The sequence below is a fragment of the Neolamprologus multifasciatus genome, chromosome 3, assembly GCF_963576455.1.
Source record: "Neolamprologus multifasciatus chromosome 3, fNeoMul1.2, whole genome shotgun sequence".
NCBI lineage: Eukaryota > Metazoa > Chordata > Actinopteri > Cichliformes > Cichlidae > Neolamprologus > Neolamprologus multifasciatus.
In genome coordinates, this window is record NC_140441.1 from 2,064,970 (window position 1) to 2,088,988 (window position 24,019).

At 39.9% G+C, this 24,019-nt stretch overlaps 2 protein-coding genes across 10 annotated transcripts in view; one reads left to right on the forward strand and one right to left on the reverse strand.

The window, feature by feature from the left end:
- LOC146521020 (uncharacterized) overlaps positions 1-8,016 on the reverse strand; it is a 34,231-nt gene extending 26,215 nt beyond the window's left edge. For 4 of the 8 annotated variants that reach the window (XM_085154222.1, XM_085154220.1, XM_085154223.1 and 1 more), the window contains exons 1-3: positions 7,817-8,016; positions 3,912-4,324; positions 2,167-3,790 (exon numbers count right to left, since the gene is read on the reverse strand). In XM_085154222.1, coding sequence (XP_085010348.1) covers positions 2,167-3,790; positions 3,912-4,296 — 2,009 coding nt within the window. In that variant the 5' untranslated portion in view covers positions 4,297-4,324; positions 7,817-8,016. Of the gene's footprint in view, positions 1-2,166; positions 3,791-3,911; positions 4,325-7,148; positions 7,281-7,816 lie in introns of all 8 variants that reach the window. The other 4 variants (XM_085154219.1, XM_085154216.1, XM_085154218.1 and 1 more) reach the window with 3 other exon arrangements.
- The window catches only part of LOC146521018 (NLR family CARD domain-containing protein 3-like), a 69,507-nt gene extending 46,075 nt beyond the window's left edge, over positions 1-23,432 (forward strand). The window contains exons 2-13 of one of the 2 annotated variants that reach the window (XM_085154240.1): positions 11,347-11,478; positions 12,249-12,362; positions 13,064-13,168; positions 13,465-13,590; positions 14,037-14,162; positions 15,576-15,654; positions 15,817-16,036; positions 16,202-17,999; positions 18,101-18,274; positions 18,444-18,617; positions 19,457-19,503; positions 19,679-23,432. In XM_085154240.1, the coding sequence (XP_085010366.1) occupies positions 11,390-11,478; positions 12,249-12,362; positions 13,064-13,168; positions 13,465-13,590; positions 14,037-14,162; positions 15,576-15,654; positions 15,817-16,036; positions 16,202-17,999; positions 18,101-18,274; positions 18,444-18,617; positions 19,457-19,503; positions 19,679-20,217 (3,591 nt within the window). In that variant the 5' untranslated portion in view covers positions 11,347-11,389 and the 3' untranslated portion in view covers positions 20,218-23,432. Of the gene's footprint in view, positions 1-11,346; positions 11,479-12,248; positions 12,363-13,063; positions 13,169-13,464; positions 13,591-14,036; positions 14,163-15,575; positions 15,655-15,816; positions 16,037-16,201; positions 18,000-18,100; positions 18,275-18,443; positions 18,618-19,456; positions 19,504-19,678 lie in introns of those variants that run through there. The other variant, XM_085154241.1, reaches the window with a different exon arrangement.
- Positions 23,433-24,019: the final 587 nt, after the last annotated feature.

Genomic DNA, 24,019 nt, shown 5'->3' on the forward strand with positions numbered 1-24,019 from the left:
CATGAATTTGTTTGTATACGGATTATCCATCGTTTAAATGTCCCGGTAGTCGAAAAGGAGGCAGAGCTGTTGAGAAATGCTAGGAGCTAACTGGGCGCTAACCGTATCATTCAAATATATTGAGTGTCGCAATGTTGGCAAATAGAGGAAGTGACGTAAGATTTGCACATGCGGGGTACCGATCGGGTTTCCGGTACGGATCGGGTAGTGACACGCGGCCCTGCTCAGTTTCCAACAATGGCGGCAGCTAGTTAGTTTTAATATTACTCCTATTATTCTTTCTGGGTCACAAAATAAACGTTTAACATATTTTCAGGCGAGAATGTAGCTGTGTAAACCTCAAATATCTGCTCAGTTTATCAAGACACCACATATTTTCAAAAGCGCTCCGACGTTTTCGGAGACGTCTGTTACCCACTAGCTCGATAGCTAGCCGGGGGCTAGGCTCACTAGAGCCGTGAGAACACCGGACTCCCGGCTAATCGTTTTCAAACCCACCGCCGTCTTTCGCTACTCAGGTTAAACATGATATATAAGTCACTTAGATAACTTAAAAATGTTATTGTTTGGCTTTTTTAGTATTTTATAAATAATCGGTGACTAGTCGACTATCAAAATAATCGTTTGTGGCAGCCCTATTGCCTAGACAACAATACTAAGTTTTGCTCTTTCAAATGAACCATGTGGCTCAAAGGGGCAGAATTGTTGTTTCTCATTTTGTTTTTGTACTCAGGAAAAATGCTGCTGTGTTCAGACACCAAATAAAGAGTTTTGTACATCATTACTCAATTGTGACTGTATAGTGTTCTACTATAAAGTCACAAGAGCAAAGAGAAATTTAAAATGCATGAAAGAGTTCGGGTGTTAGGAGTTTAATGGACTGATCATTGCTGACGTGTTTGGGTCTTGCTGTTTGAAAAAACAAAACAAAACAAAGATACTTCTCTTAAATCTTAGCACGATCTGATATCGTCGTTTTGGTGTTGTTCCCAGATCATCATACTAAATGTTGTTCCAGGATCAACATTGCAAGTGACCAATCAGAATGTTGTGATGTCATACTTTTGCAACTTCGGGAAAAACCGCCGTAAAACAAAAAACTGTTTTTAAGCTGCGAGAAACTGCCTCTGTCCGCCGATCAACGGACCCTAACCCTGACCCTTTAATAAACGCTAAGCAGAATTGATATTGTCCTTGCAACATTGGAATTTCATAAATGCAGGAATGGGTTTGTGCGCAAAAGAATAACGTCACAATAATGTGATTGGTCACTTGCAATGTTGAACCTGGAACAACATTTTCATGATGATCTGGGAACACAACACCAACACGACGATATCAGATCATCCTAAATGTTAAAGGTTTCGACTCGCTGTCACCTTGTTTGTTGTGTTCAGAAGATGAGCTAATATTTAGAATTCATTGTACTTTAATGAGAAAAATTTATTGAACTAGCAGACTAACAACATGAAAATTTATCTAAACACATTTTTGTAGAGGAAATTCTTATATTTATGTTTATATGTGAACTAGAGGGTGAGGCATTTTGACTTAGTGGATTTTAACTGAACACAAGGTAACAAAGGCAGTATGTTTCTCAATGGAGAATGAAAGCTATACGTGTCTGCCTGATAACTCAGGAGTAACAGCTACAAATGAACACAGCATTAATCTGGGAGATAAGTCTGTTACTCTAACCTTACTTTGGGTTGTCTTTAGCATTGCTCATGGCCTCTGATCATGAAATTAACTTCACAATAATTATGAGACCATGGGTCAGTGTGATGCAGTGGTGCTAGTTTACAAGCTAAATGTGCTTCAGTTGAGACTGAAAACGTCTTAAATAAGTAATAAAATCTCTCATTCAAATGACAAACATCAAGGTAAAAGTTAGTTAGCTTTCTGGGATCCCCTCACCTGGATTATTATGCATGTATCAAGACTAAAGAATAATGTTACCAAATACCTAAAGACTACGTACAAACTTTCTGCTGTCTACAACTCACTGGAAACATGATGAAACAAAGCTGAAACCATTCTCACTACTATGTTTTCATTTTTCACTTTAAGAAAAATACATACTGCTCTAAATCACTGAATGCTTTACATTTAAAACAGAACACAAAACAAAACCCTTTAACTTCAGTTCTAAATGTTCTCACTTACCTTTGAAGTTTGCTGAGGCATCCCAGCAAAGGCCTCATTCCCTGTTTTGATACTGTTGTATCCTCCAGGTTCAGCTCTATTTTCCTCTCCTTACTCTGGCTGACTACATAGGCCAGAACACAACACTGCTGAGGATCAAGAGTCTCTCCACTCACATCAATAAAGTAGTCCAGTTTATCCAGGAGGCAGAGGCAGGCATCAGGTGACTGAGACTCATAGAGGCATTGACATAAGAACATTAAGTCCATTTCACAGTCTTCACTGTCACTACAACCTACAAAGGTGGTCACCAAGTGTTTGAAGAACCAATCAGACGTGTCTCTGAGCTCCTGAGAAGGAAGGAGACTTTCTAACAAATCAGTGTTCTTCTCATTCAACAGTCCACACAGGAAAGGGACCAAATGTTTCATGTGTTTGCTGCCCTGAACCAGACACTGCTGTAGAACACACCTGGTCTTCTCTGGATCCTTTAAGACCCACAGAGCTGCAAAAAACTCCTGAACCGTGTAGTGGAGAAAGGCACAAAAGGGTTTCTTTACAGTTGGGCTGACTTGAATTACATTCCTGCTCAAAATGGCCAAATTAGCACAGCTGTCTAGTTTAGGCAGTGATGTTAGGTTCACATTTTTCCCTTCTGTTGCACAAAAAGCTGCCTGAGATAAAGACATTATTGCATCCCATTTAGTGCTTTCATTTTCAGGTGTCTTGGAAACATTCCTCTGATTGCAGAAATGGAGGATATGGAGGTATATTTCGGTAACTGTGCAGGGATGTGGAGAGAAATCAGAGCCCTCAAAGCTAAAGCACGCGACCACCATCAAGGCGTACATGGGGACATGGCAAAGAGAGAATAACTCCAGGTTACACAAAACTTTGTTGAAGTGATCCTCACTCAGATTCTTGGATAAGTATTCTCTGATGCCCTGCTCACTGAAGCCTTTCACTTCCACTCTGAGACAGTCCCAATCCAACAGGAAGTCTGCTGACTCCACCTCTGGTCTGCAGGTGATGATGATCTTTGCTTCGGGTAGAAGAGTCTTCTGTATGAGCTTAAACACCACAGATGTAGAGCCAACATCTGTAAATCCATCAAAAATGATGGTAACACTGTCAGCATTATCCTTTATGTCCTCTAAGACCTCATCTTTGCCTTCATCTGGTTCACAGAACACACTGAAGAGAAGATCCTCCAGTTTATGGAGCTCTGTGATGTTGGGTGTTTCTCTCATATCAAAGTAGAACATGTAATCCAGATCTCTGTTATCTTTCTCTGACCACAGTTTCAACATCTGATGGACCACAGCTGTTTTCCCAGTTCCAGGTTTTCCTACCAAAATGATTTTTCTTTCATATGTTTTCAGGAGTTCACTCGGAGAGGTTCCATGTTTGTCCTCAGGTATGTACGTTTTTAGTTTTTTAGGTCGAAGCTTCCTGCTTTTCTTGATCTTTGACTTTTTTATTTTGGATGGTGAAGCCTGTCCTGGTGTGTCTAACACAAGCGAGATGTATGACAGGGAGCTCTGCTTGTTTAACAAGACTGCTTTACTTTGAGTCCATGATCTTTCTGAAATCTTTTGAGCTTCTGACTTTAGCTTTTGTTGGTATCTGTGGCACGGGCTGGGGCCTGAAAGAAAGGAAAAAAAAGCAGAACAATTTAATGTCACTGTTGTGTCACTGGACAGCATCACAATATGGATGGATTAAAAATCATCAATACGTTAAAATCATTTCAGTTTAAAAAATACCTTGTAAAGATGTTACATCCATATTAATGTCCTCCCTGAAGGAAAAGCAGCTGATCCAGTAGTTGAGGTCAAACATGTTGGACAGAGAGGATGATGACTCTGGATTTTCTGCAAAAGACAGTGATCTCTCTCCAGAGGTTCTCCTTGTTGTGTCAATAATCCTGAGAAACTCATAGCAAGCTTCTTCCCCCATTTCTATAACATAGTCCACAATTCTTCTGGTTTTGTCAAATCCATCACTCTCTGACTTATTCACTTCTTCCTCTGAGAAAAATCCTCTCGTGGACAAGTTCTCCACAATCTCAGTAAACCCCTTTAATGTTCTCACCAGGTGGTCTCTGGCACTCCTGACGTAATCTAAGGCTGACTGAGATGCACAAGCCATGATCTTTACTTGCTGGATTTCAGAGGTCCTGTTCAGAGAAAAAAAATATCAGGGTGAACAACATGGATTTCAAACAGTGATTTATGCTTTGTGGCATGGAGTGTTCGGTTAAAGCAGGATAAAGCTCATCTCTCTTTTTAATTATCACTACTGTGCAAAAAGATGACACTGATTAGACTGCAACACAGGATTAGATTTCTGGCTGGAAAACAGGCAACATTTAGTTTGAGACTGTTGTCGTGTCCAAATTCATGGGCTGCTTCCTCCTGAGGCCGCATTTGTAGACCGATTATGTCACAGCGACGCGCCGAAGGCTGTCCAAATTTGTAGACTCCTCCGAATGCAGCCGACAAATGCGTCCTCCTTTTCCCCGAATTTGAAGGATGGGTCGGGTGTGTCCTTCGTGGCCTACCATATCCCAGAATTCATAGCGCGGCCCAGCCAAACTCCAGTTTCCAACAATGGCGGCAGCTACTAAGTTTTAAAATTACTCTTACTAATCTTTCTGGGTCACAAAATAAACTTTTAACATATTTTCAGGCGAGAAAGTAGCTGTGTAAACATCAAATATCTGCTCGTTTATCAAGATATCGCATATTTGCAAAAGTGCTTCGACATTTTCGGAGCATCTGCTACCCACCAGCTCGATAGCTGACCGGGAGCTCGAGGGTCACTGAAACCGCCGAGAACGGCACAACTCCCAGCACATCATTTTCAGATCACCGCGGACTTTCGCTGCTCAGGTTAAACGTAATATATAATGATACATAAGTCACTTAGACAACCTAAAAATGTTATTGTTGGGCTTTTTTCAGTGTTTTATTTGTTCGTGAGTAAATCGGTTTGGCTGAGATTAAAGTTATTAGATTAGATTAGATAAAATAAAACTTTATTAATTCCCCAGGTGGGTTCCTCCTTGGTTTTCACACAGCTGACTAAACGTCAAACAGAAAACTGATTAAACAGAAGTGTGAGACGGTCGAGAGTTTACGCCAGTGTCCTGTTATATTTTAGACAGCAAGGAGCAGACGGCCGAGTTTATTAAACTCCACCGAGACAGTGGTGACGCTAATCAGAAGGCTAGACCGTCCAATTTCCCCAGCCGTTTACTTCCGGCCTACCCGACCTTCTGAGGACCCGGCCCACGTAGGCCGCAAAGGCCGGGTCCTCAGGAGGATGCAGCCCATGAATTTGGATTCGACCTGTGTATTGGCCTTTGTTACGGCCCTAGCAGGGCCTCCTCCTGAAATTGCCTGTGTGGGTGTGTCCTCCTGAAGGTCCTGTCTTAGGTGCCACCATTTTCTTTTGTACAGCTGACTCCTAGCAGCAATTAAAGGTATTTAAGGCCAGAGAAAGATGAGCTCTGGTGCCAGAGAGCTGTTTTTGGTGGGTGCAGCTAATGAGCTGTGTTTGGTGATTGTTTACACCTGCTCCGCAAAGGAGGATTTGTTGACTAAACTTTTTTTACGTTTCAGTTTACTAACCGACACCTGAGTTTTGGGCTTGTTTCCTTTAATCGTCACCTCAATGCACTATATGGGTTCTGGAACCAGCCTCCAGGAGAGGGGATGAGGAGATTTAGGAGAAGTTCAGAGTTAATTTTTGTTTTTTAAATATAATTTAAAAGAAAAGGACAGGCAATATTATCTTAAGATTAGTTGCCATATCAACAACTTATCTTAAACTTTAAAGACATTTAAACACTTGGTTTTAACACTTGATAATCAAATTCTTTACATTTTGAACTCAGACTTGGTCATTTTTAAAATGATCTTGAGCCATAGCTCTCCAAGATTTCTAAAGCCAGTAGTGTGTGAGAATTAGACTGACCATGGACTGGAGGATCATCTTGACAGAGAACCAAATAAAAGGCAGCCAACATCCAAAGGAGGGCTTTGAAGAAGCCTGCAGAACTAGTCCTGGAGACTAAGGATATTAAAAAGAATGGGCTAACCAACTAGTCTAAAACCAACAGACACTAAGATACCAAGTTAAAGCTTAGCCTTGAATAATGTCAAACACACATTAGACATAGTCATTGGAGAAGATGAATAACATTCTTTAGTAATCAATCATGCTGCTTAACTGTACGGCAGCTCACATCATGCATTGCATATTATAATCCAGACAACAAAGAACAAAACTAAGTTAAAAACTAAGTTTGGTAACAGCAAAGATTAGCTGACTAGGTCACAGATGTTCGTCCTGAAGAGTAAAAGTTCAGACTATTGGAAAAAAATTAAGGTGGTCATACCAAATACTGACGTTCTTTATAAAGTCATTATTTAGACTATTCTGCACATTTCAATGAACCACTGTAACCGTTTTCCATTTAGCAAGAACATTTTAAAGAAACGAGGGCTGGCTCAAGACTTTTGACAAGTACTGTAATATTTCAAAGTATCAATTTGTTGAACCAACGTTATATCATTTTTTTTTCCTTTTTCCTTTTTAAATAGGTCTACTTTATTTCTAGAAAACGGCAGTTTCATTTATGTGTATAAACATATGGAGCCATATTCTTGCTACAGAACTACTACAAAAAACAGCAATGCAGTATTTACCATGAAAATAATTTTATACTGTGAAATAAGTAGCAAAGTATTTATGCCCTACATTTGCAATGTGTCTAAAAAGTATGACGTTAAACTGTACCACTGATGTTTTTGCCATCTATAAACCTGTAAATATTCCCGCAGCTTAACATTAGTAAAGCAAAAGTGAAGGTGGCTCCAGGATTCTATGTTTCAGATCAACACGGATCACTTTTTGCCTCAGTTTAAACAAAGATAACAAAGCCAGTCATTTTATTTTTAAAGAGCCCAAAAATATAAAGAGGAGGAAAAACAAACCTTGTAGATCTTCTCAGTTTTCCTCATCTGCAGACAGGCCCACTCAGAATGTGCACCTGCGCACTCTGATAACCACGTGGCCGCTGTTTTAAGGCACAATCTGCAGTTTCTGAGTGTGGAAAATAATCCGGTCTAAATGTATAACGACAGTGTACAGACCACAGAGTGAATTAAACCCAGTTTATTATAGCTGCTGTTACTTTGACATTTGTCTTTGTGTAAAGTAGAAATGGCAGTCTTCCTGGACTCACAAGTAAGAATGAGAATAGTTTTATTGATCACAGGGGGAAGTTTGAACATGAGCTGTATGCTTTCACTTAAACTTTTTAATCACATTAATCATGATGACGGCGTTAACGTTGACAGCCCTACAACAAACGCACAAAAATGATGATACAGACTTGTAATTTGCACCGATGTTTTTTTCTAAATTCGCAGCACTTGTTGACAGACATGTGACGTTCACAGAGCGACATTTTAGTCTAAAAACATATTAAAAAAGGATTCTCATATTCACGAGTCACCACCCGCGGCGTCCTTGAACACATCGGGCCGTTTTTAAACCGCACTTGAAACTTTCAAACGTAAATTAAAACCAACGAAAAATGAAAAGAAGTGAGCAATGAGCTGAGGTAAACAGGGTGGTGTCAGGAAGACACGCAACTGACCTGAACACTCAACATCCCGTGAATGTGACAAAGTTTCAGCCCATTAGGAAGCAGGAACAAAAGAGACTGAAGATAATCCGGGTTTGAACAGAATCACGTCCCACAAGAAACAAACACATTTCCTCCAACTTTTTCCTTCTTTTTCTTCTTCTTCTTCCTGATCGTTTTCTTCCTCTTCTTCTAAATTTTATTGGCGGTTGGCAAACAACAGAATTGGTGCAATACCGCCACCAACTGGTATGGAGTGTGGTCCAGAACGTCACTTCAGGATTAGATGCTATCATATAAATGTGTTTGTCTAAGAAATCTAAATATTACCTGATGATTTTTACTTCGTGAATTGTTTCTAAGTAAATCATTTAACTCTAGTTTCACTTTAATTTGAGGTTTTGAATCTTCTTTCTTCCACATAGTCTTGACACTGTAAGATAACATGCAATGTTACAGTGTTCCCCTAAAATGAACCCAGTGTGATCAAATCTGACATGTGAAATGTTTGTTTCTTCTCTCCTCCTCCTGTCTCCTTCTCATTTCTCCAGTTTTCTTTTGGATTAAAAAAACGCTGTCATTTCCTTTCTTTCTCATGAATTAGACATTTATGGCACACAATTTGCTGCAAACTGCATTAAATCCATGCCTGTTGAGGCTTTGCTATAGCTATATAAGTGGGATTTGTTATTTGAACGAGTGTTAATCGGCTACAAGCTGTGAGTGCAGTGCAGTGTAAAACTCTTCCTTCAGTCCTCACGCTGAGTGTTTATAGGCGAGCCCACTTGTTAGTCTTCAGTAATGAACTGAATTGATCTCCTTTTTCTCAGCACTTTTGACTTTGTTTTTGGCGTTTACATGTGGGCGGAGAGATTTTAAAAACGGAAAGTCCCGTTTTCATAAACACCGGTGTGCGTGAGGACGTAGAGGTGCGGCTCTCTCCGTGTAATATGAGACCGTCTCGGTGAACAGCAGCTGCTCGGGTGTTTCCGTGTTCATGACTTTTTTTCCCTAAACTTTGTGGCAGTGGACCGTCTCCGCGTGAAGCTCCGTGTTCAGGTAATGCAAGGAGTCTGTAATGTTTGTAATGTTTCCATTAGTTTGTAATGTAATGTTTGTAATGTTTCAACTTAGTTCACGGTAACGGACTCGCAGCTCAGACTGTGAATACGGCACCACAACGGTCCCGTGTTCGCCATATTGTGTTAGTTTGTGCGATCACGTTTGGCACAAACCAGAATGTAGACACTCTGAGCTCCGGACGGGAACTTTATCTTCACAGTGCTGCCAGAGGGAAAGACGGGCTCAATTATTACTTGTTATAAATAGGACTTATGTGGATTACACATAATGACCTGTGAGTAAAAATACTGCGTCACACCGGCTGTTCTCCTGTAACAGGAAGTCATCTTGACTGTAAGGACGGTTGTTACGACCAGTGTTGGGACTAACGCGTTATTAAGTAACGCGTTACAGTAACTACGTTATTATTGTGGCAACGAGCACGGTAACTAGTTATTATGCCAAAATCAGGAACGCGTTAGTCGTTACTGGGATTTAGATAGGGTCGTTACTCGTTACTTCGTGTGGTGGCTATCGCGGAGCTTCCACAGATTCAGTAACATTAGCAAGTGGTGGAGGCAGCAGGTGGATGAAGGAAAAGAGACCCGAGGCGGCCGCCGGTCCAAGTGTGAACTGAACTTCAGGTAAGAAGTTATGACCTGCAGTCTATCTGGGTCAGATATAAACCAAGTTTAGGTGGAGTTTATTTTCGTTATTCTGACTTTTTCCGTACTGCGTACTAGCTAGCATGACAGAGTTTCTATACAGCTGGGTGGGTGCTATGAAGTTAATGTTGAACTTTATTTTGTTCATAAGTTATTAGAGTTGCCAACTGTCCCGTCTGGTATTCAGAGAAAATATTACGCATTTCTTATTGAGGCGAAAAGGAACAGTTTGTCCCGTAATTCAGCTACAATGAAAAAGGCACAAAGCTGGAGTTATTCTGTGTCTTTACTGCACAGCTGCCTCTTCTTCTCTCATCCTCTCACCCTCCCTCTCCCGTTTCTACTTCAATCATGAAAACTGATCAATGATCAGCTGATCGGCTCTCTTGTTTGTTTATCGTCCACTTTGCGCCAGAAAGAGGAAACCAGCCGATGTCGCGCTAAACAACAGCAGCACGTTTAAGCTTGATCAGCTGTTGTTAGAATTTATTTAATATTAATTTCTAGTATCAGCTGATGTTTGCTGGAGCCACAGCTGTAAAGCTGCTGGTCATGATGGTTTGGATATGTGGTGAGAGGGAAACATGAAGATGAAACCAGGAGACGTCCTTACTGAATCATCAGAGCTGAACAGGTGATGGAGAAACAGGTTTACCTTTTAGGTGACATGAATGAGTTGAAGGGAAGTTATGAACTGTTTCTGAGAGACAGATAACCCCAGGATCCTTTTTTAAGCAGCTGACAGCTGGTAACTGTGCAGGGGCGAATCTACCAAAGTTTTGCCAGGGGGCCAGGTAGGGCATTAACAGGGAGAGGGGGACACAAAGAAATACTTTTCTTTCTTATTCTCATTTAAAATGTCTAGCTTTTAAAAAATAATTATCTGAATCTCACAACAAACGATTGATAGATTGATGCATATATACCATCAAAACAGTGAACATCACTGTCACAACAGCGTTTGTTTTCATTCAAAGGCTTTATGATTTTTCCTATAATGGCCGGTCTCTAGTCAAAATGCCTGGGCCGATTTTTTGTCCCAGTCCAGCCCTGTATGCAGCTCATCTGCAGTCTGGTATTACCTACATCTTCCTATTCGGAAGGCAGAATTTCAGAGTTCTGAGTACAATCAAAGCACCACGACTGCAGTTTTTGTGTTGGATGTAAAAGGCGCACATGACGCTGTGACGTAGGCTAGAATCATGGCAGCGGTCAATGACGGTCCAGGCGTGGGATTTCTCTCGTGGAAATATGCACATTATCTTTTCCTTTCTATTGGTAGGTGGCACAGTGCACTGTGGCAAGTAAGCAAGCTAGAAGACTGGCAAAGTTATGGAAGCAACACATTAACAAGAGAATTCTGAGTAAAACCAAAGTTACTTTCCCTAGTAACTAGTTACTTTGAAAGTAACGAGTAACTTGAAGTAACTGAGTTACTTTTGATAGAAGTAACTAGTAATGTAACTAAGTTACTATTTTAAAGTAACTTACCCAACACTGGTTACGACACTTGTAACGTTTGTAACTCGGACAGACTGAGTAAGACTGATAAATATAATATAAAATGTAATAGTCATCTAAAACTGGGAATAGAACTTTTCAAGAGATCAATAAACAGATATGATAATGGCACAGATATCAGTAAAACCTTTAAATAGAAGTAGAGCAGCTGATGGCAGCTTCCTCTGCCTCACACTGCTGTCTGACTGCATTCAGCTGACACTGAGATGAAGCAGCTGATATTTGGACAGCACACATGATGGAAAGGAGGATTTCAGTTGATGTGCACATGAATGATTTGTGTTTCCTCTGCAGGTGAAGGTAGAAAGTGTGTGTGAGCTGATGTGAATTGAGCAGCATGGATCAGTGTGAGGACAGAGAGGAGGGAGTCCCTCCCTCTAAAACCAGTCTGTGTGGGGAACATGAGAGCCAGACCAAAGCTCAGAGGTGAGATGACCATCTCTAACTGTCCATGACTCTTCTCCATGTCACAGCTCAGCACTCACATGGTCACACTCAAAGCTCCAATAAACACATGCTGGATCCATCTTGTAGTGTGTGGGAACATATAACGCAGTGAAACATGCAGGCTGTGATAAACACAGCCAGGCTCCACAAGAACATGAGAGGATAGTTTAGAGGTTTGATCTGGTTGTGAAATAAATCATTCAACCACAAATCAAAGCTGTAAATAATGAATCCCTTATTCTTCTTATTCTTATTCTATCCTGGTTATTTTTCTAGCATCAAACATCAACAAATACATTACAAGTCGACCAAACAAGTGGCTCAAAGAGCAAATTTAAAAAAAATAACGATAATTCTTAAACATTTAGGCCAATTTCTTAATATAACTTTTTTTTCTGAGTAATACATGCTGGAGGCTGGTGAGTGCTGCAGGTGAAGGAAAAAAGGGTAAAGTATATAAATGCTCATTATTTCTAACATTTGTTAGCAATTTTACATGAATCATAACACAAATGAGTTTTAGAATGAAAGAAATGTATATTTACTAATGTAACACCAGTTATCATATTTATCTCACTCATAAGGTAAGGTAAAGATGTTCAATATTAGAGAGAGGCGCCAATGATAATCATCTGTGAGCAGCTCTTGGTGAAAGTGGGGAGGAAGAACCTCCTACAGGTCAGATGTCCGTGGAGAGAGAATCTTCTGTGAGCAATGATTTAACATGATTTTCTCTCCATGTCTGTCAGAGTCAGTGGGAGAACCTGTTGGCCTCATGTCCTCCAGAGGTTTTCTGAATCCAGCTGTGTGTCTCTGAGGAGTAATCAGTCCATAGAGCCTCCACTGTTCTTTGCTCCAGACATGTAAGCTGGAACTGAGTCCTTAATGCCACATTCGTGTGTTCAGTGTTACTTTCCATTAGGTTTGTGTACCTACAGCATGTCAGCCTTATGTGTTCTTACATAAACATAAAGCTGTGCATCAGAATCAGTCAGCAGCTTCAGCCTGCAGATAAATGTGTGAACAAAATAACAAATATAATCACGACAGTTGATCAACTCCGTGTGATCCTGAGACATTGGAAGGAAAAACTTTCTTCATCAGTCTGACTGACAGCAAAGAGTTAGAGGATGAAGGGTTTAAATGAGGCTGCAGAAGAAAATAACTGTTTGTATTTATGTGAGATGATTTGAGGAGAAGTTCAGTAGGTGGAAATTCACACTGTATGTAACTTAGAGATAATTAACAAAGTTTAACAGAAAATGTGAGCATTGTATTTCCTATGACTTTGGAGAGAACAGTGAAAACAGTGTGTGGGTCCATCTGTAGGGCAGCGTCATGGTTCACAGTTTCAGAAACGAGAAGGATTAGTTTCTGTACCTGCTAATAACAGAGTAATGGGCAGAAATGACTCTAATATTTGTTGGTAAATCATCCAGAATTGTTGTTGTTTATAATGTGGTTATATGTTTTTCTGCATTTTCTGAACACAAAATATTTTTTAATTGAAATCTTAATCTTGATCCCGGGACTCGATCTTTCTGTCTGCTGCGATCCACCTCAGACCATCAGACTATCCTGAACCTGATCCCAGCTGTGTGTCCTTAAAGAGTAATCTGTCCATGGAGCCTCCACTGTTCTTCAAAAAGCAGATTATTTCAGAGACGGTGTAAGTAAACATCAGGTCATCTTCTTCCTCATGTGTCCTCATCTTCAGAATCATGTGAGAAGTCATGTGGCTTTTTAGTTCAGTCCAGCAGAAACAGCAGAGGACATTTTCATGTATGATGAACAATTATGTTATTATGTGTCTTCTGAATGAGTTAGTAAACTCTCTGTATGTATTATTGTAGGGTCTACCTTACAACATAAAGCACCTTGAGGCGACTGATTTGGCGCTATGTCAACAAAACTGAATTGAATTGAATAAACTTGTTCTTGGTGGTCTACTTCTTTATCTGGCAGACATGACAGACCAGGCTGCTGTGAACCTGATCACAGCTGTGTGTCTCTGAAGAGTGATACCTCCATGGAGCCACCGCTATTCTTCAAGAAACCACCATCAACCTTTAGATCAGGAAAACCAAAGAGGTGAGATCTCCTGGAACGTCCATTAGATCTGTCGCTATAATTACCTGGTTCCCTGTACTCGGGTTTAAGCTGATATTTAGACCTAAAATGGTTGTAAAGATTAATGTGAGTGTTAGTGGGACGTGCAACTTCACGTAGCAGTGAGACCTGAAATCAGACTTTGGAAGTTTGGTTTAACTAAGAGACTCATAAGTAACAGACACCAAAACAATGCTCAGAGGTGGTTAAAGCTCTGAGGCAGAATTCTTAATAATAATGGCAGCAGATGAGTTCATCTAGTAGATCTAGAAAAAATATTTTAGAGCAAAACTACAGAATGCCTTTTATGCATCTCGGTCTACTCTCAGCGTTCTGGATTGTTTTTAACATTTAATGGTTATTCATTTTTAAATTGTATACATTTATGATCTAATTTTCTCTGGGATGGCTCATTTTTTGCTTACCAGGATCTGTCAAAGAACTGTCTCCAAACAGACATATAGCTGTGAGTCTGTGAAGAGTGATGGATCCATGGAGCCACCGCTATTTTTCAAGAAAAACATTATACCTTCAAAACCAGGGAAACGAAGCAGGTACGTTTTCCATCAGTACCGTCTCATTAAGTGGCTGTTTGCTCTGTACTGAGGTGTAAGTAGGCATCTACAGTATACTAAAAACACCTTAGGGTAAAGAACAGTCTGAAGAGCAGTGTTAGTGTAGTGTGTGTGAATGTCTGTGTGAATGGGCTGAACTTGTAAAGCACTCTGGGGTCCTTGGGGACTAGTAAAGCGCTATACAAATCCAGGCCATTTTTACAGGCCATAGTGTATGTGTTATTTCACATAACAGCGAGACATGAAATCAGGTAGAGGAACTTCAGTTTGAGCAACACAGTCACAAGTTTGTTCTTCAGATACCAAACATTACACAAAGGTTCATAAAAGTCAGATATAACATATGAAAAGTAGTCATGACAGCCATGATCTTCTGGCAGAACTTCTCTAAAGTGTGAAAATATCAGTGCAGATGGAGCATTTACAACCATTAAACATAAAGTGGTAATTAGCTGAGTAAAATTTATTGTGCAAAGAACGAGATCTCTAAAACCCCAGATAAGCTTCTCAGTTTAAAATGAAACCCTTAGAGATGCCTTTAACACCAGTTTTAGTAACATACTCTGGGCTGCATACTTTTAAAAACAGGATAAAAAACAGTGAAATCTGAAAAATCTTTTGTGATTAATTTTATTAAAGGAAGAAACATATCATTGGCATTCATTCAGCAAGTTTCACAGAAGTTTCAAAACTGGTTTCAAGCAGGAAGCATGTGAGACTCAAACAGTACAACAGGACAAAGAACTTAGAAAAATGAGGGTTTAAATACACATGAGATAATTAGAGAAAGAGACAGCTGGGAAACAAGGTGCAGGTGAATGGAATCATCTAACGAGCAGGGGGTGGAGAAAACTGAACATAATGCACAAGAGACTATGAAAATAACACTCTGCAGTTTCATATAAACATGTTGTGGTTTTCCCTACATTCAGGTTGAGAGTGTTATAATATGATGGTGTTGCTTTGACTGCACAATCCCACAAATCGATATAGAAAATATGTAAAATATATCAGCTGTGAATAACCTCCTAATTGCATTGTATAAAAAAGAATGATTGTCTGTAGGTGTAGGGAGCGCTGTTTGCATAGTCATTAAGACAAGGTTAATTCTGTCCATTTGCAATTACAATTGCTTGACTAGCTAACTAAATAGATTCTGCACATGAGACAAGTGTCTGTATTTGCATTTGGACTGTCCCTTTCACACTGCAAATTTTTAAATTTAAACAAATCACAAGTGTTAAACTGAGTTTAGCCACAACTTGAGTAAGCAAGCATGACTAATTTATTTGAAAGCTTAAATGGCACATTAATAACCAGGTGACCATTTTACGTGGCTGGATGTGTATGTGGAAAGATAGTGTAATGTAATTGTTCATGATTCCTCCACAGAGTGGACCAGCAGAGCTCAGAGGTTCCCAGTGGTCTGTCTGCCCAGCAGCATCAAACACAGCTGGACTCCATATTTACGGTCTGTACATGTACAACAACTACTGTTACATCTATTCTGTTCACAATCATCTCCATGCTTCTCTTTGTAGACCAGTGGATTGTCAGTGTGTCCAACATGGATTGGATGTTTGGCTCCATGATTTCAGTCTGATTGGCTCATTCATAATGTATTCTGTTCCAGCTGCTGGAGGACAACATCATCACTTTTGTGAAGGACGAGCTGAAGAAGATCCAGAAGGTTTTGAGTCCAGATTATAAAGGCAGTGAGATGGAGGATGAAACAGTATTGCATTGTGAAGATGAAGAGCAATGGAGGAGCAACAGAGAGGCAGTTCTGAAAATCACAGTAAACTTCCTAAGGAGAATGAAGCACGAGGATCTGGTTGACCGTCTGAAGAACGGTGAGAATTTCTCTAAAGATTTTCTTTTGCTGAGTAACTGGAACATTTACTAATGTATCAAAAGAGAAACCCACATGTGTTGAAATGCTAAGGATTTAGGGCGTGAAATTGTTACCTGAACTTTCTAAACATTTAGTTGGTATATTTGGTCTGTTGTTCTTTTAGGAACTCCCAGCAGAGTTTGTCAGCAAAACCTTAAATCTGCACTGAAGAAGAAGTTCCAGCATGTGTTTGAGGGGATCGCTAAAGCAGAAAACCCAACCCTTCTGAATCAGATCTACACAGAGCTCTACATCACAGAGGGAGGGACTGCAGAGGTCAATGATGAACATGAGGTCAGACAGATTGAAACGGCATCCAGGAAATCAGACAGACCAGAAACAACAATCAGACAAGAAGACATCTTTAAAGCCTCACCTGGAAGAAATAAACCAATCAGAACAGTGCTGACAAAGGGAGTGGCTGGCATTGGGAAAACAGTCTTAACACAGAAATACACCCTGGACTGGGTTGAGGACAAAGCCAACCAGCACATCCAGTTCATATTTCCATTCACTTTCAGAGAGCTGAATGTGCTGAAAGAGGAAAAGTTCAGCTTGGTGGGACTTGTTCATCACTTCTTTACTGAAACCAAAGAAGCAGGAATCTGCAGCTTTGAAGACTTCCAGGTTGTGTTCATCTTTGATGGTCTGGATGAGTGTCGACTTCCTCTGGACTTCCACAAAACTACAATCCTAACTGACCCTAGAAAGTCCACCTCAGTGGATGTGCTGCTGATAAACCTCATCAGGGGGAAACTGCTTCCGTCTGCTCACCTCTGGATAACCACACGACCTGCAGCAGCCAATCAGATCCCTCCTGACTGTGTTTGCCTGGTGACAGAGGTCAGAGGGTTCACTGACCCACAGAAGGAGGAGTACTTCAGGAAGAGATTCAGAGATGAGGAGCAGGCCAGCAGGACTATCTCCCATATCAAGACATCACGGACCCTCCACATCATGTGCCACATCCCAGTCTTCTGCTGGATCACTGCTACAGTTCTGGAGGATGTGCTGAAAACCAGAAAAGGAGGACAGCTGCCCAAGACCCTGACTGAGATGTACATCCACTTCCTGGTGGTTCAGGCCAAAGTGAAGAAGGTCAAGTATGATGGAGGAGCTGAGACAGATCCACACTGGAGTCCAGAGAGCAGGAAGATGATTGAGTCTCTGGGAAAACTGGCATTTGATCAGCTGCAGAAAGGAAACCTGATCTTCTATGAATCAGACCTGACAGAGTGTGGCATCGATATCAGAGCAGCCTCAGTGTACTCAGGAGTGTTCACACAGATCTTTAAAGAGGAGAGAGGACTGTACCAGGACAAGGTGTTCTGCTTCATCCATCTGAGTGTTCAGGAGTTTCTGGCTGCTCTTCATGTCCACCTGAGCTTCATCAACTCTGGACTCAATCTGCTGGAAGGACAACAACCAACCTCCAAGAGGTCAAAACCAAGATACTTTACAGAGATGCATTTCCATCAAAGTGCTGTGAATAAGGCGTTACAGAGTCCAAATGGACACCTGGACTTATTCCTGCGCTTCCTCCTTGGTCTTTCACTGCAGACCAGTCAGTCTCTCCTTCAAGGTCTCCTGATACAGACAGGAAGTAGCTCACAGACCAATCAGGAAACAGTTCAGTACATCAAGGAGAAACTCAGTGAAAATCTGTCTGCAGAGAAAAGTATCAATCTTTTCCACTGTCTGAATGAACTGAATGACCGTTCTCTAGTGAAAGAGATCCAACAGTCCCTGAGCTCAGGAAGTCTCTCCACAGATAAACTGACTCCTGCTCAGTGGTCAGCTCTGGTCTTCATCTTACTGTCATCAGAAGAAGATCTGGATGTGTTTGACTTGAAAAAATACTCTGCTTCAGAGGAGGCTCTTCTGAATCTGTTGCCAGTTGTGAAAGCCTCTAAAAAAGCTCTGTAAGTACATAGATAGCATTTATTTATGAATGAAAATGATGCAAAGTAGCTTACAACTAAAGAAAAAGTAGAACACCTTTGTATTTTGTTTGTCTCTTTAGGCTAAGTTGCTGCAACCTTTCAGAAAGAACCTGTGAAGCTCTTTCCACAGTCCTCTGTTCCCAGTCTTGCAGTCTAAAAGAGCTGGACCTGAGTAACAACAATCTGCTGGATTCAGGCGTGATGCTTCTCTCAGTGGGGCTTGAAAGTCCTCAGTGCACACTGGAAACTCTCAGGTCAGATAAAGAGCTTTTTAAACTTACATTTAGATAGGAAAGACATGGTTATAGCTTACTCTCTTTCTCAGTTATTATAAGCATAGTATAATTATTTTTTCAAAAAACGTTAAAAACATTTGATCATATTTGAAAGTTCTGAGAACCTGCTAAATTTGTGGGACTCTAGTTTGTCAGGCTGTCTGATCACAGAAGAAGGCTGCACTTCTCTCGCATCAGCTATCAACGCCAACCCCTCCCATCTGAAAGAGCTGGATCTGAGTTACAATCACTCAAGAGGCTTCGGGATGCAACGGCTGTCGGCTGGAATGAGTGATCCATGCTGGAGACTGGAAACTCTGAGGTATGGAGAGTCTTGTGACAGCCACACATGAATAGATAGAGAACACGCATTAAGATTAAATTTTAAGTCAAGGGGATCAATTTTACTAAATAGTTTTGAAAAATAATTATTTTCATGAATACTTGGGCAAAGAAATACAGAAGTCTGGTGCATGGGCAGTGACAGTGCAGCCTTCCTGAAGCATTGCACAGAGGATTTTGGCCCACACATACCCCAGTCGGGGTTATCTTTGGAAAATTTAAATACAGTGAAGTGGATAAGGGTTTTTTTTTTCATAATCTTGACACACTCAATTTGCTGGTGGGATTGTAGCACGAGACAGGTTATTTTAACGTGTTTCAGGTGAGAGCGGTAGTTTGAGTTCATTAGTATAAGATGAAATATGAAAGCTAACTGAAGCTAGCTGCTATAAGTAATGTGGAAATGTTAACTTTGTAATTGTGTTCTTCCTGTCAGCTATCATGTCTGAAGGCAAATAGAAACATTTGTGTAACAAGCTATAAAACTAATGTTAGCCCAACCCCTTTAAATGTTAAGTTTTCTGGAGTACACAAATTTGAATACAGAAGACAGCCAAGGTACAGAAATAGCTGCAGAAATGCATCACCTACAGCATGTTCCAGATGGTGACCGCTGTAAAGATGCTGAAAGCTTTCTGACAACCAAAGAAATGCGGATTGTAAGAGTCAGAGTCCTGTTTGTAAGATGTGTGGTAGCAGGACCTTTCTATTCCCATTTTGTTAGCAAAGTCAGTGTCTAACAGTGTGTGAATGAGAGCCATGTAATGTCTATGCGTGCATGCTGAGACTGTGCAGGTCTGACCCCCCTCCTCCTTTCAGGGTGGAGCCTGCTGGAGTCCGATGGTTGAGACCAGGTCTGAGGAAGTGTAAGTGTATTTTTAATGTGATTCATGAAAACAAAAAAGCCCACACACAACCATCTTCAAACTGTCACATCACTCATTCACATCTCTGATGTCAGGAGTCATCATCAAAGTGTCAATCAATGAACAGATGATGGATCAATAACTGCAGCTGGATTGTGTTTGTTCTCTCCATCAGATTCCTGTCAACTCACAATCGACACAAACACAGTGAACACAAACCTCCAACTGTCTGACAACAACAGGAAGGTGACACATGTGGAGGAAGTTCTGTCATATCCTGATCATCCAGACAGATTTGATCAGTATCCTCAGCTCCTGTGCAGAGATGGTCTGACTGGTCGCTGTTACTGGGAGGTCGAGTGGAGAGGAATGGTTGATATATCAGTGAGTTACAGAAGAATCAGAAGGAAGGGAGACAGATATGACTGTGAACTTGGATTTAATGAACATTCGTGGAGTCTGAGCTGCTTTGATCATGGTCCTCATGCTGTCTGGCACAATAAGACTAGAACAACAATCTTCCCCTCCTCCTCCTCCTCTGTCTCTAACAGAGTAGCAGTGTATGTGGACTGTCCTGCTGGCACTCTGTCCTTCTACAGAGTCTCCTCTGAAACTCTGATCCACCTTCACACCTTCAAAACCACATTCACTGAATCTCTTTATCCTGGATTTGTTTTTGGGTCAAATTCTTCAGTCTTTCTGTGTGCAGTCTAAAGGCTGTCCTCCTTTTACAGAAACACTTCAGAAGTCAGCTTTTCAGCATTTTTAAACAGGCTGTTTGTTATTAATGGTTTATTTTATTGTTCAAGTGTGATGTAAGTATACAGTATAGTGTTGTTATAGAACTGGTGTTCCTTCTAATTAGTTTTGTTGCTCATATTTTTTGTTGTGTATTCTCTCCTGTTCCCTTCAGGCACTACAATATCAAAGATCAAACGGTACACAATTTTTAAATTCAATTCAGAATGTCTGTATGGTCTCCTGAACTTTCCTCTAGTATTGACTAAATATTCTTTAATCAGTAAGCATTCTTTCCACAATGTTCTCACTATCAAAATACTCTATAGTTATGTTTTATCAGTCTGGTTGCTAACTTTCACTAAGCTGACACTACAGACATCTACTGGATCCACTCTGACGTATGTAATCCTCTAACTTATAAGTAATTGCACAATATACCAACAGTTACATTGTTAGGGCCCTGAGTTAGTTAACTTAATTGGTTTTTATTGTCATTTTAACACATTGGATTTTAATATGGAACAGCAGTGTAATCTCAAACATAGCACTTTAACATCAGTGAGAGGGTGATTGAGAAACCAAAATCAAAGTTTTTAAAAATTATTTTGCAATCTGAAAGTTAATTTAATATTTAATCATTTAGTTTTAAATGCCGGGACACCGTCTATTATTTTAATTTGGTTCAGAATTGTATAAAATCTCTTTTTATGGTTTCAATTATATATGTTAGGTTCAGTTACTTGATTTTGTGCTGAGAAAACTGTGTATATAATGTAAAATAGAAGCTCAGCATTTCACGTTACAGACAACTTCTGATATTGATATTGCATATGGCATATTTTTAAGAATATTCATGGAATTGTACGATAAAAACTGTCCAACAATAAAATACAACAGAAAGCACAAATATTCAGATAGACCACGGATCACTTAGGGTTTACAAAATGCATGTAAAAAGAAAAATACACTCTATAGGGAATTCCTAAAACAACGAACAAAAGATGCTGAAAATAAATATAAAAAATACAAAAATAAGTTGACCAATATTATACGTGTATGTAGAAAGGAGTATTATAGTAAAATATTGAACAACAATAAACATAATATGAAGGGATTATGGGATGTTTTAAACTGTATCATTAAAAATAATTCTGGACAACAAAGTTATCCTCAATACTTTATCGACAATGGCAATATTATGGAAAACACTGCTGATAAGGTCAACAGCTTTAATCATTATTTTGTAAATATTGGACCAAAACTGGCAGAACAAATTCCTGAGTCACTGCCATCAGTAGACTGTAGTGAAAACCTGATTGATAGGAACCCTAACTCAATGTTCCTCACATCAGTGGAGGAAAAAGAAATAATTGACATTGTACACATGTGTAAATATAAAACATCTACTGATTGTAATGATATTGACATGAAAATCGTCAAGAAGGTCATTGAAAGAATTGTAGGACCTCTACTATATATTTGCAACTTATCATTTCATACGGGAAAAGTGCCAAACAAAATGAAAATAGCTAAAGTTGTGCCGCTGTATAAAACTGGGGATAGACGCCACTTCACAAATTACAGGCCTGTTTCTTTACTACCACAATTCTCCAAAATCCTAGAAAACCTGTTTAATAAACGATTAGACAAATTCTTAGATAAATATAAATTACTCTCTGACAGTCAATACGGATTCAGATCAAAAAGATCAACATCTCTGGCATTAATCGAATCAATTGAGGAGATTACGAATGCTATAGATCAGAAACAGTATGTAGCTGGAGTATTTCTGGATCTCAAGAAAGCATTCGACACAATCAATCATGACATATTAATTAATAAACTGGAACGGTACGGGATCAGGGGGGTTGTACTGCAATGGGTGAAAAATTATTTAAGTGACAGGAAACAATTTGTGAAGCTGGGTGTCCATTCCTCATCATGCTTGGACATTGCTTGTGGTGTTCCACAAGGCTCTGTACTGGGTCCAAAATTATTTATTATTTATATAAATGATATTTGTAAGGCATCTGATATATTAAAATTAGTATTATTTGCAGATGACACAAATATTTTTTGTTCTGGGGGGAATCTAAAGGCGCTGCTGGATACAATTACATCAGAAATGTGCAAAATTAAAAAATGGTTTAACAGGAACAAACTATCGCTAAATCTAAGTAAAACTAAAATAATCTTATTTGGGAATTCCCTTAGAAATGCACAAGTGCAGATTCATATAGATGGTGTGGAAATTGAAAGAGTACTTGAACATAAGTTTCTTGGTGTGATTATAGATGATAAATTAAACTGGAAGTCTCATATAAATCATATACATAACAAAATTTCAAGAAGTGTCTCAATCTTGAGTAAAGTAAAACACATTCTGGACCACAAATCACTCCACATTCTCTATTGTTCCCTGATTGCACCGTATTTGAATTACTGTGCAGAGGTGTGGGGCAATACTTACAAATGTTCGCTATCATCAATCTTTCTATTACAAAAAAGGGCCATAAGGATAATCCATAAAACTGGTCACAGAGATCATACAAATCCACTATTCTTAAAATCAAAAATTCTAAAATTCACAAATCTGGTTCATTTTCTCATTTCTTGCACAAATTATATATAAAGCAATAAATAACCTGCTTCCTGACAATATTCTAAAAATGTTTTCTAAAAGGGAACGGGGATACAATTTGAGGGGGGGAATTAAATTTAAAACATCCTCGTATCTGTACAATTCAATTCAATTTTATTTATATAGCGCCAAATCACAACAAATGTCGCCTCAAGGCGCTTCATAGATACAGAGAAAAGCCCAACAATCATATGACCCCCTATGAGCAAGCACTTTGGCGACAGTGGGAAGGAAAAACTCCCTTTTAACAGGAAGAAACCTCCGGCAGAACCAGGCTCAGGGAGGGGCGGGGCCATCTGCTGCGACCGGTTGGGGTGAGAGAAGGAAGACAGGATAAAAGACATGCTGTGGAAGAGAGACAGAGATTAATAACAGATATGATTCAATACAGAGAGGTCTGTTAATACATAGAGAGCGAGAAAGGTGACTGGAAAGAAAAAACTCAATGCATCATGGGAATCCCCCGGCAGCCTACATCTATTGCAGCATAACTAAGGGAGGATTCAGGGTCACCTGGTCCAGCCCTAACTATATGCCTTAGCAAAAAGGAAAGTTTGAAGCCTAATCTTAAAAGTAGAGATAGTGTCTGTCTCCCGAATCCAAACTGGAAGCTGGTTCCACAGAAGAGGGGCCTGAAAACTGAAGGCTCTCCCTCCCATTCTACTTTAAATACTCTAGGAACAACAAGTAGGCCTGCAGAGTGAGAGCGAAGTGCTCTAATAGGGTAATATGGTACTACAAGGTCATTAAGATAAGATGGGGCCTGATTATTTAAGACCTTGTATGTGAGGAGCAGGATTTTGAATTCAATTCTGGATTTAACAGGAAGCCAATGAAGGGAAGCCAAAACAGGAGAAATATGCTCTCTCTTTCTAGTCCCTGTCAGTACTCTTGCTGCAGCATTTTGGATTAACTGAAGGCTTTTCAGTGAGTTTTTTGGACATCCTGATAATAATGAATTGCAGTAGTCCAGCCTGGAAGTAATAAATGCATGCACAACATTAAAAAGTTTTTGTATCTCTGTGTGTGGAGTGAAGCTGTGGAAAAGACTAAGTAAAGATATAAAGCAATGTCCGAGCATGGCGCAGTTTAAAAAGCGGTTTAAGGAGATGCTTTTTACAGGGTACAGGGAAG